Source organism: Astyanax mexicanus, chromosome 14, assembly GCF_023375975.1.
Source record: "Astyanax mexicanus isolate ESR-SI-001 chromosome 14, AstMex3_surface, whole genome shotgun sequence".
Lineage (NCBI taxonomy): Eukaryota > Metazoa > Chordata > Actinopteri > Characiformes > Acestrorhamphidae > Astyanax > Astyanax mexicanus.
Window position 1 is genome coordinate 9,068,992 of NC_064421.1, and position 18,180 is coordinate 9,087,171.

General features: G+C 39.3%; 1 protein-coding gene across 2 annotated transcripts in view; it reads left to right on the forward strand.

The window, feature by feature from the left end:
• The window catches only part of LOC103041141 (AT-rich interactive domain-containing protein 1B), a 330,051-nt gene that overhangs the window by 267,079 nt on the left and 44,792 nt on the right, over positions 1-18,180 (forward strand). For both annotated transcript variants that reach the window (XM_022673204.2, XM_022673205.2), the window contains exons 7-8: positions 4,248-4,424; positions 16,769-17,096. In XM_022673204.2, coding sequence (XP_022528925.2) covers positions 4,248-4,424; positions 16,769-17,096 — 505 coding nt within the window. The remainder of the gene's footprint in view (positions 1-4,247; positions 4,425-16,768; positions 17,097-18,180) is intronic.

Consider the following 18,180-nt stretch of genomic DNA (forward strand, 5'->3'; position numbering starts at 1 on the left):
TCTTATAAAGTACAATCCCTACCGTCTCTCATATTCAAGATGAGTTTTCACAACCCTCCACCACAGTTTTTACTCTTCCCTTTAACTCCTACCATCTCTCCACCTGAACTCCACTTATCAAAGAGGCAGAACTTGCTGGGATCTGAGATCCCACCCCTCTTCTCAATCTCTTCCTGTATAATAACAAGCTGATGGCATGTTTCAAACTATCAAAAAAAAAATGGTTAATGTGGTTAGATATTCAACTTTATATTTTAGAACAACTATTAGGTTAGTATTACTAACTTTTTTTAAAATATTGATTTAGTCATTAGTTTTCAATCATTGTTTGACTATTATTAATCTGGCACTGACAGTATACTGTATTGTCCTTTAATCTTTTGAATCCTTTCATTTTCCCAAAAATCGTGATTTTTGGGAAAAGCGCCTCATAATCCGGTGTGCCTTATATATATATACATTTTACCATTCAGATCATAAGGAGCAGTAAAGTCACTTCACTGAAGTGCAGCATTATAAAATAGTTTCAATTTAGTTCTCCAGCACCAAGTATTAGCATTAGCCGCTAACTGAGCTAAGCACTAGCTCTATCACCGTTCAGAGGTGAGTATTATCAGCCTGTAACATGCTGCTAATCCCGGCTAGCACTACTGGAACAGCATTAGCATTAGCGGCTAAGCCTTAGCTCTTTTGCCATTCAGAGGTGTGTACATCGGACTGTAGCCTGTGTGTTTACCATGTTAAAACAAGCTACGTCGGACGAACCGCTAGCTAATATCACCCTGGCTTACTGGAACACTCAGGGTTCCTCAGTGTAGTGCTGTCGGGCAGGCATTAGCCACTAGTGCTAATGCTGCTGCACCTAGCCTTAGTGAAAACATGGAAATCTAAGCTTATTGTAAATAAACGGAAACTCTTTACTCACTCAAATAAACAGTTTGTCAGGAGAAAATCCAACATTCTTTAAAAATAATTACAGTTTTGGTTATTTAGCTTAACTTTTCAGATCTCACTACACAGTGGTAAAACCTGCTCAATTAGAAGGAAAACATGGCGGAAAATATAAAAAAATAGTGTGAAAAGTACAGTAATCTTGTAGTAATGCAAGAAAACACACGGGTATCACTGCAGTACTTGCACAGCATATAAAAATAAATATGCACCCAGGAGATCCTGGAGGGGAGCCTGGGGGGAACGACTACACAACAACAGTGAGTGGACACACACACACACACACACACATCAAAACTGCACTGCCCGAGCAAAGATGCACCCTAAAGATCAATATATATCATTAAAACAACTCAGTTTACCTAGCAAATAAATTCACCCTTCTCTATATTCTTAATTCCAAACTATGAGAAAAAACACTGTATTTCAACAGATTTTTTTTGCTTGTTTGGCTTAACTTCTATAGTATTTAAATTATATTATCCTAATTATTATAATCACGAAGAGGCGCAATTAGGTTTAGGTTCAGTGTGGTTTAAATTCTCTGATTGGTGTTCCTATGTATTAATATAAAAAATATTTTAAAAAAAGTACTGGTACAGTAAAATACACCACTAGTTGAAGCCCAAAGCCTGTTAGGGAGAAAAAAGGTCCTGTTGCAAGTACATACTGCTAGCAGAGCAATGGCTTTTTAGAGTGAAGAGAAATTAAATTTTCGCATCTGCTGAAGTAAATTACTGCTTTCTTTTGTGCATTTCATTTCTTATCTCCATTTCTCTCAGTCTCTTTTTTTCTCTCTCTCTCTCTCTCGCCTTCTTTTTTTTTTACACATGGTCTTTCTGACCTCTGGAGGACGGTGGTTTTGCATTATGCTGTTTAAAATATATGAGTGAGTCCGGTCTCGCAGCCACGCAGCCCTTAGAGCTCATTTTATTTCCATAAATTCAGCTGAGCTGCTTTTTTTCCCTCCCCTCTTCTCTCCGCTTTACCACTCGGATCATTGTTGTCCAGCTAAGAGCCAAGCTTTTTGAGCCAAGCATGGGCTCGGGGTGGGATAGGGGGTGGTGTGGTGGGGGGGTTGCAATGCATTATTTGCTTTTAGCACTGTCTGCACAGTGTTCTCTCTCTCTCCATCCATTTTCCAGGCAATTTAAAACGTGGTATTACACAGTGTTTTTTTTTTCCAAACTCCCTTACGTTAATGGAAGCAAAACATTACAATAATGTCCCCCCCGTTAAAGCTATTCTCGCTGGCAGCCTAAGCACTTTCAGCCCTCGTCTCATCATCCGAGGCTCGCAGACGGCTAGCTGGGTACTGCTGCCCAAGCGGAACAGAGTGCAGGGTAGATGACCGGCCGCCTGTCTCTGTGTGTGTGTGTGTGTGCTTGAAAGGGCCCCACTCAATAAAAAAAGGAACTGGCCCCACGCTCGACACACGTAGCTCTTACGCCGCCCGCTTGCTGCTCTAGCGAACATTTCCATTTAACCTAATCTGGAATATTACTGCGCAGAGCAGCCCAGCAGAGGCAACCTTTCACATCTGAGTGGATTGGAGGACCACCGCCCCCCCGCCCCTCCCCTGTTAGGTCGGTTTGCCCAGGGATTTTAAATGTAATAAAGTGGCACTCCAGTTAAATATTGGGTCCAGTGAGGATTGCTCTAAATGTCACTTTTTGCTAGCTATTCAGCTCGTGAATGCCCCACAATGGTTTTACATAGTTTTTATATTTATTTTTCTCCATCGCCTCACAAATTTAGCTCCAGTTAAATCCCAGTATAGCGCAGGGATGTTTTTCTCTGTGCCAGAGAGGAACAGCAGGCATCTCCTACCATCACAGTTTGGACATGTGCATCAACAAATACTGGCAGAATAGTCTGCTTTAACCCTATCCAGCATGCTCATATGTGGCTGACATGGGTGGAACATGATCTAGGTGAGTTCCAGGTGGTTTTTTAAGTGGACATGAACTGTGAGAGGATTTGTATAATCTAGGCCCTATCTTACACCCTGCACCAAATCTACAATGTCTACACCAACGAGCGTGGTGGTCTCTGGCATATTGCTATCTTGGCTATGGAAAACCCAGGTGCACCACTGACTGAAACCAGCCAGACATCAAACAGACATCAACAGTTACACGTTCATTGCTATCTGGGCAGTGAATCGTGAGCAGGTGCATTCTCAACATGTGTAATTGCCTGCTTGTTACTCACACATATGAACACACAACAGTGCACAAACCCCTTAGTTTATGTCTGTTGGAAGCTATGCGAACTTTCACATCAACAAGGTCAATTTCCACTGCTAAGAAGTGTTGGACACACCCAGGTAGCTGCACCTTTGATATAGCAATGCGCCAAAGTCAGAGTGTACCTGCCTCTTAAAGGGAATGGCAAGTGACACACTGATTAGTTTATTAAACACACCCATGATTTAATTTAGAGAATTAGTACATGCCTTTAGCACACTTAGAGCAGTGCGAGGTGTACTTTTCCTGTCATTACAATAGCAAAGACACACTGATACGTCATAAATCAAGCTGCACAGTGCACAGTTGACAGCTTGGCTATTGATTGGTTATAAATAGGACTCTCTGTCAATATTTAAAGTGTTTTCACATTTGAAAGTCTGGACCAAAATTTAAGCCAAGCTTCATTTGTTTGTTACATTTTATACTGTATACATATTTAGTTTGGTTGGTTTTTGTTTTATACTGCACTTTACTACATTCTGTAATCTTCAGCTATGTGTGCTGCATTTCTCTAAACTTGACACTGATTGATTTGTAGAAGGCCATGTGTTTGATTTTGACATGTCATTTGGCCGTGTAGCCTTTCCATGTCTTGTGCTGAATTCTGCCAAATTCAAAATCTGACTCACTTGTAGTGCATGTGTGTCATGCAGCAGGATGAGCATCACAGATTACGTTCACATCCTTTTTATTTCTATTTATAAATAAGGGTTAATCTACAGTTACGGTAGATACAGAAAAAAACATCAGCTCTTTTTCTTCTTCTATTGTTTAGTGGAGGACAATTACCTGTCTGTACTGTACTTCCTTTGATTGGTCCAACCATTGGTCTGAACCATCTAGAAAAGGGTTTTTAAGCTTCAAACATACTTTACAGGACCATATTTCAGCGTGATCCGGATCAAGACCATTTCATTTGGTGGGATTAATGGTTTGAAACACCTTTCACACATGCTATTTTGTTTAGATTAAATTCAAAGGTAATCTACTATATAATAGAATTTCTTGACAGATAATTTGTATATGTGTATATTTATTATACAGGGTTCCTGACCAACATGCAGAGGAGCCAGAACCAGTACGGTCCTCAGTCGGGTCCACACGTGTCCCCACACCTTTCGACAGGCAGTCAAATACAGCATGGCAGCGTGAGTGGCTTTCCACAGCAGAGCAACTCCACTGGCTCCTATGGATCCACGAGTGGGCAGTATGGACCTCAAGGTATAGTCAATTCTCATGACATTCAGTGTTGTTTTTGTGTAGGATTCTGACTGTACTGTATCTCTTCTATTATTTATTATTTACAGAAGCCTGCTCACTCTGCTGCTGCTGTTGTGCTCAATAGTGTATTTTTTCTGTATTGTTTTTTTTTTTTTTTTTTTTTCTTCTTTGGACCGGTGAAAGTGAAAGTGCATTCATGCACACACACACACACACACCTTTGCAGGACCACACAGTTCATTTGTTCTTGCGTAGTGGAGAAATAGAGCCAAGGTTTAAGAGGTCAGTGGAATATTCATGAAGCTGAACTGCGGGTGCTCCCCACACTTTCCGTTTTCATTGGATGAATGAAATAAAAATGAACTTGCGGCTGTCATTAAAAGTTGCACCCTGAAATTAATTTTAATGTCCCGGCTAATTATGGGAGGTCAGTGCTTAAGTGTCACCCTCTCTATAAAGTTGTAGACTGTGCAGATGACTTCATTATAAAGCAGCATGCACAGGTAGAGCGGGTCGCGCTCAACTTGAGGCCGCTTTGACCCTTTCTGGTCCGTCTCGAACAAGCCAAGCTCAAAAAAAAGGAGGCAGCTCCGGTTTCGCTCCGTTACGATGGTAACGGTGATGTCCACTCCACACCACGGCCGGCCTTCTGAACCTCCCTCGGATCTCTGGCTGTTCTGACCCCTGGCTAAAGCACTCGCTCTGTCCAGCGCTCAGACTTTCTCCCACGCTGAACAGAAGCAATCCCAGCAATAATGGAAAAAAATCAGCGAAAAAAAGAAATAATACTAAGGAAAAAAGATGTTAGTTACTCTTTTCGCTCTCGTAGAATGTCAACATCGTCCCTGTTCCTGTTCTGGCTGGCTAGATAAGCCCATATGGTAGTATTTATGCTGCTGTAATCCTTCAGTCACACAACAAAGAGAATATTATGATATTCATGTTGTGTGCTTTAATGTGTCATTGTGATAAATGCACAGTCTGTTTTCCTTTCTTAATCTCCCTCAGACCCTCCCTCTTCAGCAGTGATGAATGGTTCACGTATATTTGCTGTTATTCCCTCCACCCTCTCTATTTTTCGCTTAATGTATTGCAAGGTGAGCGTCACCCAATAATAAACACAAGGCCTGACAGGAAAACTATTTCTTTTTTGAATAAGATTTTGTCCTAGAAATAAATAACTGGGATAATCGATTAAAATATTATTGTACATTTTAACTAACACTGATACCACTTTTTTTTTTTCTTATCTGTTACCAATTCTGGTTCCACGTGATATTTAAGTAAATCATGATATTTATAGTGATTTGTTTCTATAGGTTTTATTTTGGTAAAGACAGTGTTCTGTATCCCAATTAAGATGTATTAAGCTTTAGAGAACATAAAAAAATGGCTTCAGAGAAGCAGCATCTAATTGCACACATGCACTTAATAAGATATCAGATACAATAACAGTATTGGTACAATTTTTAACTCAATATGCACATGTTGAGTAATTTACGAATGAAAATTGAAAAGATGTAGGCTACTTTTGTAAGATACAGCACCCTCTGTTGATTGGTAGAAATCAAAGACAAAGATACAGTGTCTCGAATATGCTCTATTTGACTTGGTTGAATGGTTAGGGCCGTTTTATGTCACTGATTATCCCAATTTATTCCAATAGGAAATCAATAGAGCAATAAGGTATTTACGCCTTTTTAAAGAACAATTTACTTACAATTAATATGATTTTTTTACCATATTTTCAGTGGCTTTTTGCCCAAAGTGCTTTTTTTGACCAAATGGTTGAATGGTTAGGGCCAATTTATGCCACTGACTATTCCAATATATAAATGCCAGTAAGAAATTAAAAGCACAATAATATATTTATATCCTTTTAAAGAATAATGCATTTATAATTAATAGGAATATATTTTTTACCATATTGTCAGTGGCTTTTTTTTAGCCAAGTACCACAACACCTGTTAATATTTGAGTGAATGATCAGTCTGTTAGCTAGAAATCAGAATATGCAATGTTGTCTAAACAACACAGTCTGTTACAATACTGTTTTCATACAGAGACAGTTATAAATTTATAAAAAGTTATTAAATAAATGCAAAAACAGACCTAGCTTTTTCAGTTTACTGCTTACCTTTTACTATTTAAGGTTAATGGGCATTACATCTTTTTGTTAGATATTTTAAATCTTAATACATAAAACAATAAGTTAAAATACCAGCAAAGTTAAAGTAATGTAATAGGCCTAGGAAAGGGAAAACCCTTGCTTAGCCAAAAATGTAGCATTAAGTGATGAGCAGGGAGTGCTCAGTAGCTCACCCGCTCAGTAGCACGTGTTGGTATGTTGGTGTGTTGGAGTTTGGCCATCCCCAGAGGCGTGGCGTGGGGCTTACACCAGGCCCGGGTTATCCTGAAAGCCTGGCCGGGTCAGGCCGGGGTGAGTGGGCCAGCCAGCTGCTGCTCATTGTTCTTGATGAAGTGTCCATCTGCTTTCTGTCTCGCTTCCTGCCAGAGAATTGCTAACTCATTACACCAACATGGAAATGGGCTCCAAGCCTCTGATTGCTCTGCTGCAGGCTGCTTGGGTCAGTGCCTGGAGGCGGGAGCTTACAGCCATGTGAGCACATAAACATGTGCCTTTTCCTTCACACATACATATATTATATATATTTATATGGAATATTTCAAGACTGAATTTCAGATTAACGCTGCTTTTTAATTAAAATGTGGGAAATTTCCTTAACAAATATAGTTAAAATTTGGTACAACTACGCCTATCTTAAAAACAATACAACTTTTGAACAGTACAGTATTTTAATAATCATTGTGATAAGCTATATTATAATCATTTTAAGATATCATATTTTTTTTCAACTATTGGCAAACACAGACATTATTCAGTAAGGTAGAAAGGAAATGGTAGTAATAATACATTTATAATAAATACAATACATTAATAAAAGAAACACGCATGTTTAAACATTAAATGAAATACACTAAAAGTATTTAATGAAATCAATCTAGTGGTCAAGCTTTAGACCAGTGTTGTAATCTATCTGTTTCTCACTCCAGTATAAAACATTTAGAAAATGATCTTTTAAAAGTACACTGTGTTCAATCCTAAATTATATGATTAAGATCATATAAAACCATTTGTGAGCAAATGCCACTGGTATGTTTGGTAATATAATAGCATAATAATGCAATTACATAGTGTTAAAGATGAGTGGTTAACTTTCAATAAATACATTCATTGTCGTCAATAAATATTTGCACCCAGAGGGAAGTGTCTGATTGCAATGCTTTTCAGAAAGAAGATAAAAACTTCCAGGAACAATAAATTATTCGAAAGTTAGACTGATATGGAAAACTCTAGTTAATATTCATTGAGCTGAACATTTGTGTGTTGGCGTGTTGATAGCAAGTCCAATAACATCTCACACATTTTCAATCAGGGATAGGTCTAATGGTGCAACTAGCAATGAAATTGCACCTGTATTTTCAAGGCAGGTTCTTGAGCATTGTCCTGTTGGAATAGTTTACTGGATTGTGCATTCAGAAAGGTAGGGCCACTCATTGCAGAACCTCATTCCTGTATAAAGTTAGGCTGTCAGAGTGCCTGTACTGAAGACCAAAGGTGATAAAAATTGCATCCCCCACCATGACACCAGCTCTTCTGCACGTCAAAACCACAAAATCTGTAGACTTCAGTACGGATTTGCACAGTTTAACTGTTGGAAAAAGAGCGCACCATTAGAACAGAAAACAGCTTTCTAATAGCTCTGGATTTCCTCACGTGCTACAGTAAACACTCCGTAAAGCAGCTCCAGTTTCCCCCTCAAAGATACACTTTATCTCTGCTAATAACCACAAGAGGAACAACAGTTTTGCTCCAGAATAGCTTGCCTTGCCCATGTTGCAATTTGGACGCGGAGAACTCAATCCTTGCCTGCCTGGAGGGGCTGAAGTTTTCGGAATGGGAGGAGGCCGAGCAGGGAGGCCTGAGGCACCTCGAGTTCCACAAGAGACTCCCTGCTGAGAGAGCTGCTGAGGTGGCTGGGAGAGAATCTCAGGCCCCAGGCCACGAAAGAGGGAGACTGGCAGAGGCAGCAAGTCAGAAAGAGGGAAAGAAAACTCATGAGTTAGAGGAAAAAAGGATGAGATGTCTTAACTGTCAAAAAAATGTGGAAAAGCGCAGAAAAGTATGACTTTTCTGAGAGCTTCTGCCATAGAGGTCGTGTTCTTTGTTGTGTGATGGGTCCAGAGCAGCAGGACTGTAACAGGCAGTGCAAGTAGAGCTTTTTTAACTTTACAGTAGCTTTTAAATGTTTGCGTTGATATAATTTAAAAGCAAATGGAGATATTTAGGTTAATAGAAACCCCTTGATGTTTAAATGTAATATTTATATGCGTTTTTTAATTATTTATGGCATTAATAGAACTTCTGAGCTACTTTCTCAGAAGAGTTACAGCTAATTTTAAAGTGGTAGTCTTTATTTATTTATTTATTTATTTTTTTCTGTCAAATTGAAGAAGGCAAAATATTCTACAAAATTATATCAGTGAGCTGGTGTATAAATAAGATTTATTTTTAAAACAGATGAGTCATGGGAGTTTTATTGGCCATGCCATATTTTAATTATGCATAAAAATACAAAGCTATTTAAATGTTTTTAAGAATTCACTGTCCACCCTGTTATCTTGGGATAACCCCACCCTTTTGAGACAGTAACATTTGGCATCAGTGACCTAATCACAACCTTCACACTGTTCTAGTTTTAGTAACTGAAGACACTTGCTTCATGTTCAGCAATAAATAATATAAAATACACTTAATATTTCTCATATTGTTACTTAGCTTAAAGCTTAAGCTATCCATTGTGTCACAAGACAATATAAAATAATTCAGAAGATATAATATTCAGAAGAAATGAGAATGTATCAAAAAATGTGAATCTCAAAATGATCAAAAGAACAATTCATCATGTTTGTCAACTGTAAGTTAACCATGTTTTTTTAAAAATGCTAATTTTTGCCAAAATTGTGCACCCTGTCATGTAGCTTGCTATTACAAGGTGGACTTGTGCATGACAGGAAATAAAAAGTTCATATTAAAAGTGATAATGCTCGGAAATAAAATTGAAAATAGGGTTCATGTGTAGTCTAAAGTCGAATAAATCTAATGAATAGTCAAAAGAATAAAAAAAATCTAAATTTTTAAGTTTTGAAGGTCAAAATTCATAGTATTCTGGATTTAAAACTTCAGACTTTGCTTTAATTCTGAGTTAAATTAGGCATATGGGCTGATTGGAAGAGCAAAGCATTTAAGCGCTTAAAAGCGAATTCCCAAGGTAATTTACGTGTTGAAGTTTTAGCGCTGTTGACTGGAACGAGTGAACGGGGTCTGGGTGAAGAGTGCTGAGGAGGCAGTGTCTCTAATCTGGTCGGTCACAGTCCTCTTCTCCTGCGGGAGAGCGAGGATTAAATACAGCTCAGGAACAGCGTCCCCGGAATGTGTGACCATGCCTCGAATTTCCATGTAATTGGTAACGCGCCACAGTTTCTCCCTCCCTTCGGCCTGCTACGAATACCGTGCTTCCCAATAGCGAGCGCTTGGGAATAGATGCTGGTGGATATCTGAGGGGGCTCAGGACGATAAAAAAAGAAGACTGTGGCTCATTTTTTGCTTGAGAAAACACTAGAATAGCCAATACCATGGGTCTGACCGCTTTGTGAAGAAATGGAACCGCCGGTGGAATGAATCCCCAGATCTATTCAGTTATTTGTGGCAACATTGCGGGTTAAAGATGAGCTCCTCAGTGGCTGGAGAGGACAGAGCTTGAGATTGAGAGGCGGCCCTTATCACCTCTGAAGAGGCCCTGTTAGCCAAGCACCAGCAGTTCTGAAAATTAGCCATTTTCTGGGAGGAAGAAAGAGAAGTGGGGAAAATATCACATGGACACTGACTGCAGGGTGCTTAGTAAACTCAAATCATTCCCTCAGAGCAAGACCAACAGTTTATGTCCTTCCTTTATATCCACTTCCTGTTGAAATTTCAGCTCCAGTCTACTGAGAGAAGCTCAGAATAAAGTAGAGGGTGAATTCCTATAGAAACTGTAAAAGGTGTTGTGGCCAATGTAAATCTTCAAAGATGATTTTTGTTACTACAAACTAAATACTAAATACTCAGTATTCTATCAATATTGCCAAATTGCCACAAATTGACATGAGTAATATCTGAACAATTCAATGTAAATCTGTGTTGATTAAGAAACATGATTTGTTTGATTTATAGCTGTAAAATAGATTATAATCCAGACTTTTGCTGGGTGGTTGCTCAGGTGCTGCTAGGTGGATGGTAAGCTTTGGCCTAGAGGATTGTTAAGGTGTTACCAAATGGTTGAGTTGATATCCAATGGAACCCCAGGTAATTGTCAAGTGATTGCAAGGTTGCTTCTATAGTGTTTCTAAGTGGTTGGTACAGTGTTGTTATTTGGATGTTATGGTGTCCCAGGTGGTTGTCAAGTGATTGCAAGGTGGCTTCTATGGTGTTTCTATGTGGTTGCTTGGTAGTTGCTACAGCAAGTGGTTGCTGTTGTTTTCCCGTGGTTTTCTAAGTGATTGGCATGCACTAAGCTTGCTGTGCACCTGCATAGCTAAGATAGGTATGGGTGTATGACTGTTGACTGTAGTCAGGGTTTTAATCAGTCAGTGATGCATCTTTCTTATCTGCCGTCAATATAGCAACCTGCCAGAAATTTACCTAAACACACCTTACTTTCAGACCACCACGCCCACACATATATTTGTTAATTCCATTGCTATTTTAAGGTGTGAAAATAGGCTGCTGTTGGTGTATAAGATAACAATAAGCATAAAAAAAGGGTGTAAGATAGAACCCAAAGTGTAAAACATTACTACATTATTATTAGCTTGATGATGAAGTGATGTCTAGAGGAGTTGATTAATGTTTGATTACAAGTTTCACATTTCAGTTTATTATAGAAGTGTTTTGACCATCAGAGGCTATTTCTCTTACCTAAAACCTATGTATTGCGTGTTGAGTTGTACAATAAAAAAAACAATAAAAAAGATGAAAAAAAAATGAAGAACAACACTGTTTTTGCGATGCACAAAAAAAAACAATAAAAACGATGAAAAAAATGAAGAACAACACTGTTTTTGCGATGCACAACTCACTAATGATTTATTGATTTGCTAATTTTCACCTATATATATAACTGTATTATGCATGGATCAAGTTCTGGCCAAAGTTTAAAAGATGTAGTTTGAGAAAACAAGAAACTCCCTGGTGAAGCAATCACTGGATACACATCAGCTTGTTTATTGAGGAGGTCAGGAGAGTGGTCAGGAGTGTGTAGATAGTAAATGAATAGTGGGAGGGTTGAAGAGCAGTGTGAGGTCTGAGACCGACTCTGCGGGAGGTGCTGGACACGTCCTAAATCAGGCCGAAAGTGCAGCCAAGTCACACACGGTGTAAGTGATGGCCGAGCTACCCGAGCGAGAGTGAAGGCAGCTCAGACACTGTGCGGGGCTCTCCGAGGCTCTCCGTGGTCCAGCACTTAAGACCTTGTTGCTGCGAGTTCTGTTTCTTTGACAGAAATGAAGCTAAAGCTGCATGCCAGATCAACCTCGCTTCTTTTCAGAGCCGTGGCCCTGCTATCTGCAAAATACAAAAGTTATTCAGAGGGGTTTTAGTGTGCAATATCTTCGTAACATAACTTACATCAATCAAGCATAACATTATGACCACCTCCTTGTTTCTACATCCATTATCCATGTTTTTCAGCTCCGCTGAGCATGTAGGAGCGGTTTGGAGTTCTGTAATTACTGACTTTAGTCCTGTATCTGTTTTTTATGCATATTTTATTATTCTGTTCTTCAATAATCAGAACCCCACAGGATAGATCACCACAGAGCAGCTATCATTTAGTGCAGTGACACTAATTGGCATGGTGGCGGCCAGCTAGTACTGTATGTTGTGATGGTATGAGTGGATCAGACACTGCAGTGTTTTTTTTTTTTTTTTAGTTTTTAAACACCTCAATGTCACTGCTGGACTGAGAATAGTTCACTAGCACTGTCCTGTTAGTGAACAGTCAATATTCTGACAATATTTCCTAATTAACCATATTAATGGCTAATAATTCAGTGTAAAACTGTGCATTAAGAAGCATGAATTGTTTAATTTGCTGGGTGTTACTGCGTGGTTGCTCAGGTGCTGCTGTATAGATGGAAAGCTGTGACAATGGTATCCAAGATAGTTGCCTGGATCGTTCAGCTTGTCCAAGTGATTGCAAGGTGGCTTTTTTAGTGTTTCTAAGTGGGTGTTCGATGGTTGGTACAGTGTTGTTAGTTGAATGTTAGGGTATTCCAGGTGGTTGTCAAGTGGTTGCTAGGTGGTTGCTGTGGTGCTTCTAGTTAGTTTCTACAGCAAGTGGTTGCTGTTGTTTTCCTGTGGTTTATGTGTTGTTGTTAAGTGATTAGCAGGGTAAAGAAATTGGTTGACACGGGGTTCCCATGGAGTTCCGCATTACTTCTGTATGTGTAACAAGAGGGGGCTGTACGTGCGCTAATATAGCTAAAATTCTATGTATTTTTAAAATGAGGATTCTATATCTATCAGCGTGTCCAGAAACGCACAGTATGTCTCAAAGGTCACCAAGGTCTATCATACAATGCCTTGATCCAAAAAGTTCTGTTGCTTTGACACAGACGAAGCTGAGGCAGCCTGCCAGATCAGCCTCGCTTCTATTCAGAGTCACGGCCCGCCAGCACAGCGTGAAAACCTGGGTACGTTTCAGCTTCACATCCAGCGCTATTGTTCAGGCATCTTTGGAAAATCGCCACTTGGGTTCGTAAGCAGCTATTTCGGTGTTTTCGCTTTCGGAGCTTCTAACTCGCAGCATGTAATTTTAGAAGTATTATGTCACCTCCATTCAGATGCCACACAAATCTCAGGTGGATTTCCCACATCACAGGCTTGAATTCCTTCTCTGGTGGAAACACTTTGTTGATATTGAAATTCCTTCCGTGATTTGTGTCAAGTTTTCACAGTGAGCTCTGTAATTCACTTCTTTTTCTTTGTCATTCAGAGCAGAGCGGGGAAAGCCTCTAGGTCTTACAGGGGCTCCATCCACTTTTCCAGACATATTCTCTGGGGATTAGAGCGTGAGCCCTAACTAAAGCACCCATAATGAAATCAAAACAAATAAACCCCCCTCTTTTCCAAAAGAAACACTTATTATGAGCCTTCATCCACTTTTGTTGAAAATTATATATATATTTTTTTCACTATTTTTCATGCACGGTAGGATGGAAGGTCGGTAGCGGTTCTGGCTCTTTTCCACAGGCACAGATTATAGGGATGTCAGGGGTGTGGATTTGGCTTCTTGCTTTTGTGAGTAAAGCAGGGGAATCAAAGGACATTTTAACCTGCAGCCTGCTGGGGCTGTGTTAACAGATCTGGCAGACATCCTTTTTCTCCAAAAAAAAAAGAAAAGAAAGTTATTCAGAGGGTCTTTTTTTCACATTTTAGTGTAAATTACCAGCTTTGTATTCACCTTGATGTTCCACTGAATATAATACATATAAAACAGTAATAGCAAAAATGGCTTCTCTGTCATTGCTACACACACTGATGCACACTTTTACTGTCTTATGTTACTTTGGTGAACCGATAAACAATGCCTTTTATCAAAACAAAACCAAACTGTCATAATAGTGTAATATTTCTGTAATATTACTCTACTGCCTCAGCCCACATGATTCTATCACTTTATTAGAGGTGACCCTATGTCTCTCAGCTTGTCCAGAAATGCATGTGGAAAGCATGTACTTGAGTGGTGGTTCCAAGCATGAATTACACTTCCTGGCCACAGGAGGAGCCCAAGAGTAAGACATACCTTATTACCAATCTTAGAGTTAGAGTAATTTTAAAACAGTATAAGAGAAATCTTTGTTTTTGTTGTCGTTGCTTTTAGTACTCTGTGGCTGATAAAAAGCTTTAAATATATAATTAATAGTGAAATAAAGTAAATGAAGAGTAAATCTGTATGTGGAGAAAGTACATGTTTATACTGGCAGGTAATTTTATTTAGAAAAGGTCTTTTTGTGAAACTTTTGACAGTTAATTTGTCACACTGACAGATAAAAAACGGACACTTCTGTTATATTACTTTTACAGACATTTTCTTGCACCACTGCCAGAAAAAAAAAAAATTATATTTATTTTTAAATAATGTCTGTTTTACTACAAAGTTTAACTTGTTTAACTTTGTGTTTATAGGTTGTTTCTATTATTTTTTCCAGCCTTTTTCTGAGCCTTAAGTTGTTGATATGTTGAATGCTACCCACTCTGGAACATGATGGGTTTATAGAGTATTAAAGTATTAGAAGGAGTTCTTCTGTCACGCTTCCTGAGCTCTGCGGACAATGGCGAAATTGTTTACTGGCAATTAAGGGGACTTCAGAGTGTTTCAGGAACTTTAGCTCAGGCGTTTGCAATTGTACTTTTGTCAGTTCAGCAGATTCGCCTCAGTGCTGAATGCCATCAGGCCCCTGATGGCAATCGCAGGGACATTAGTGCTAAAACCCAGTGCACCATGAAGAAGCGCAGTAAATTACTGTATGCTGGGAGATCATTTGTTGGTGTAGGTATACGGCCTCGGAAGGGTATCGACTAGAACGCCTCCTATCTCGTTTAAAAGCGAGCGTAGATCAGGGAGTATTACTTTAATTCGGTAATTTGGGTAAATTGACACATAATGTTTTTTTAACAGTGTGTTTTAGAACCTTGGATCATTTGAGGGCAACCACAGTTAATTAAGAAATTGCTGTGTCGTACTGACTGTGGCGTTTTATGTGATTTTGTGTGAAAAAAGAAGCGCTTTAGACTTCTATATCTAAAGATGCAAATTTGGTACCTGGCACCTTGAAGTGGGTACTTCTGTAGTATCGGATTGCTTGTGGTGTTTGATATCATAGCAATCACTTAGCAGCAACATAGCCACTTAGGAACACAACAGAAACCACCTGTGATACTTTAGGTCCTAACTAGCAACACCACAGCAACCATCCAGAATATCAAGGTGACCACCTATCAAACATCATAGCAGCAACCTAGGACCTTGGCTACTACTTAGCAATCACATGGAAAGCAGTCACTTAACAGCCACCTAGAATATCATCTCAACCACCTAGCAACACCATAACAGCTAACCTGCAACCACTGTAAAACACTGTAGGAGTCACCACCTGATAATCACATTAAAAACAATCACTTAGCAGACACATGGAATATCATATCAACCACCTGGCAACATCTTAAATACCACCTAGAAATCACATAGAAGCACAAAAGTAGCCACCTAGAAACAGCTTAACATTCTGGGAGGCCATAGTAACCACCTAGCAACAGCTTACCAACCACCATGTTACAGCTTACTAACAGCTGTGAAACAGTTTACAAACCACCTACTGTAGCACCACCAAGCAGGAACACCTCAGAACCACATAGGATTCTATAGCAACCAACTAGCAATACCACAACAACCACGTAACAACCAATTATAAACCCCATAGCATAGAAGCCACCTAGAAACCATGTAACAGTCTGGGACACCATATTAACCGCCTAGCAACACCACACCAACCTCCATGAAACAGTTTATTAACAACTGTGTAACAGCTTACCAACCCACCCCAAAACCACATATGCTTCCACAGTAACCAACTAGCAACACCACAGCAACCATCTAACAACCACTTAGCAACGGCATAGCATAGAAGTCTATAATAAACAGCACCATGGCAATCACCTGGGATATCAAAGCAACAAACCAGCAACACCTTAACAACTTTTTTGTGGTACTTGGCACAACGTACTTGGTACACTGATTTTTCCACTGGGCAAATTTGGTACCTGGTACCTGGATTCAGGTTTTTTTTTTAGTAACTGCTTTCTTGTGGTTCCAAGCAAAACGAGGGCGGCCTCAAATGTGATGTTTGAACCATGCAAAGTTCTGATTGGATAGAGAATATGGTCAATTTGCATAACAACAACCTCAATAGAAAATCTAATCAACTGTTACTTTGTGTCATTACACTGAAGATGTCGTATTTATAGTGTTTTGCCACATTAAAAGCTATATTTTGGAGGTTGTGGCTGTGGTCGTTGAAAACAAAAAAGGTACAAGATACCAAAAAGTGTGTAGAGTCTGGTAGAATCCTGTACAGTAGGTACTACCTGTGAAAATCATAATAAGTGTAAACATTCCCAAATTAATCCCACTTTCCCTCCATTTTCCTTCACTCTTTAGGGAACTACCCAAGACTTCCTGCCTATGGTGGAATGGCCAACACAAACTGTACTGGTCCTGGACCTGCTATGACCAACAGCCTGGGGATGAACTCCAGCAGCCCCATGCATGGACAGGGTCCAGTTCAGCCCATGTCCATGGGCCGGAGCCCAGGGGCCGGCAATCGCCTTTACCCAGGAACTGGAAACAACATGGCGCCCACTTCTCCCAGCATGCCGCAGTCCGCCGGGCCGGGGATGGGACCTCCTGTAGGAAACGTCAACCGGAAAGCTCAAGACGGCGCAGCGTCTGCAGCGATGCAGATGGCGGGCAGCTCTGCACAGGGCAGGTGAGTGTCTATAGATTTGGGGTTATGGATGCTCATTGGGTTATTGGTGTAACAACAGAAAGAGCCCCAAGCATTTAGCTCTGTTTACAGATTCTAACCTAAAGTGACAACGCTCAGCGTTCTGCATGACAGTGATATTACTGCGGTCAGTCAGGAGATCTGAGGAGAAGGAGTTTTTTACTCCGTCTACCTAAAATATACACACTGCTAAGAATAAACAGCCTTAAGGCCAAGGCACACTGACCCACCACTCTGATCCACATATCCCCAATACTGACAGTCAACTGTACCCTGTTCCAGAGTAAGAATGGGAGATAGAAAGAAAAGGCAGATCTTAGATTTGGGATTATGTATTCTGTTGTATACCTCATGTATACCATGAATAGTTTAGGTAAAATAATACAGCTCTGGAAAAAAAATAAGAGAGCACTTCAGTTTCTGAATCAGTTTCTCTGATTTTGCTATTTATAGGTATATGTTTGAGTAAAATGAACATTATTGTTTTATTCAATAAACTACAGACAACATTTCTCACAAATTCCAAATAAAATATATCATTTAGAGCATTTACTTGCAGAAAATGGGAAATGGCTAAAACAACAAAAAAAGATGCAGAGCTTTCAGACCTTAAACAATGCAAAGAAAACAAGTTCATATTCATAAAGTTTTAAAGCTTAGTCCATGCTTTCCTCCACCAGTCTTACACACTGCTTTTGGATAACTTTATGCCACTCCTGTTGCAAAAATTCAAGCAGTTCAGCTTGGTTTGATGGCTTGTGATCATTCTCCTTATCATCTTCTTATTGATTATATAACAGAGATTTTCAATTTGGTTAAAGAAACTCATTATTTTTAAGTGGTCTCTTTTTTTTCCAGAGCTGTATAACAAGTGTAGTCATTTTAAAACTAATACAAAAATCTAATGTGTGTAAGAATAAAAAAAGCTAATTAATAATGTGCATTATTCCTTTTATTACATTATTACTACTGTACTTTTTAAAATAGCGTACAACATTTGCATTATAGATTAATAAGATTTATTTTACACATTTTAGTATATGTTAAAAAATAGATTTACCATCAA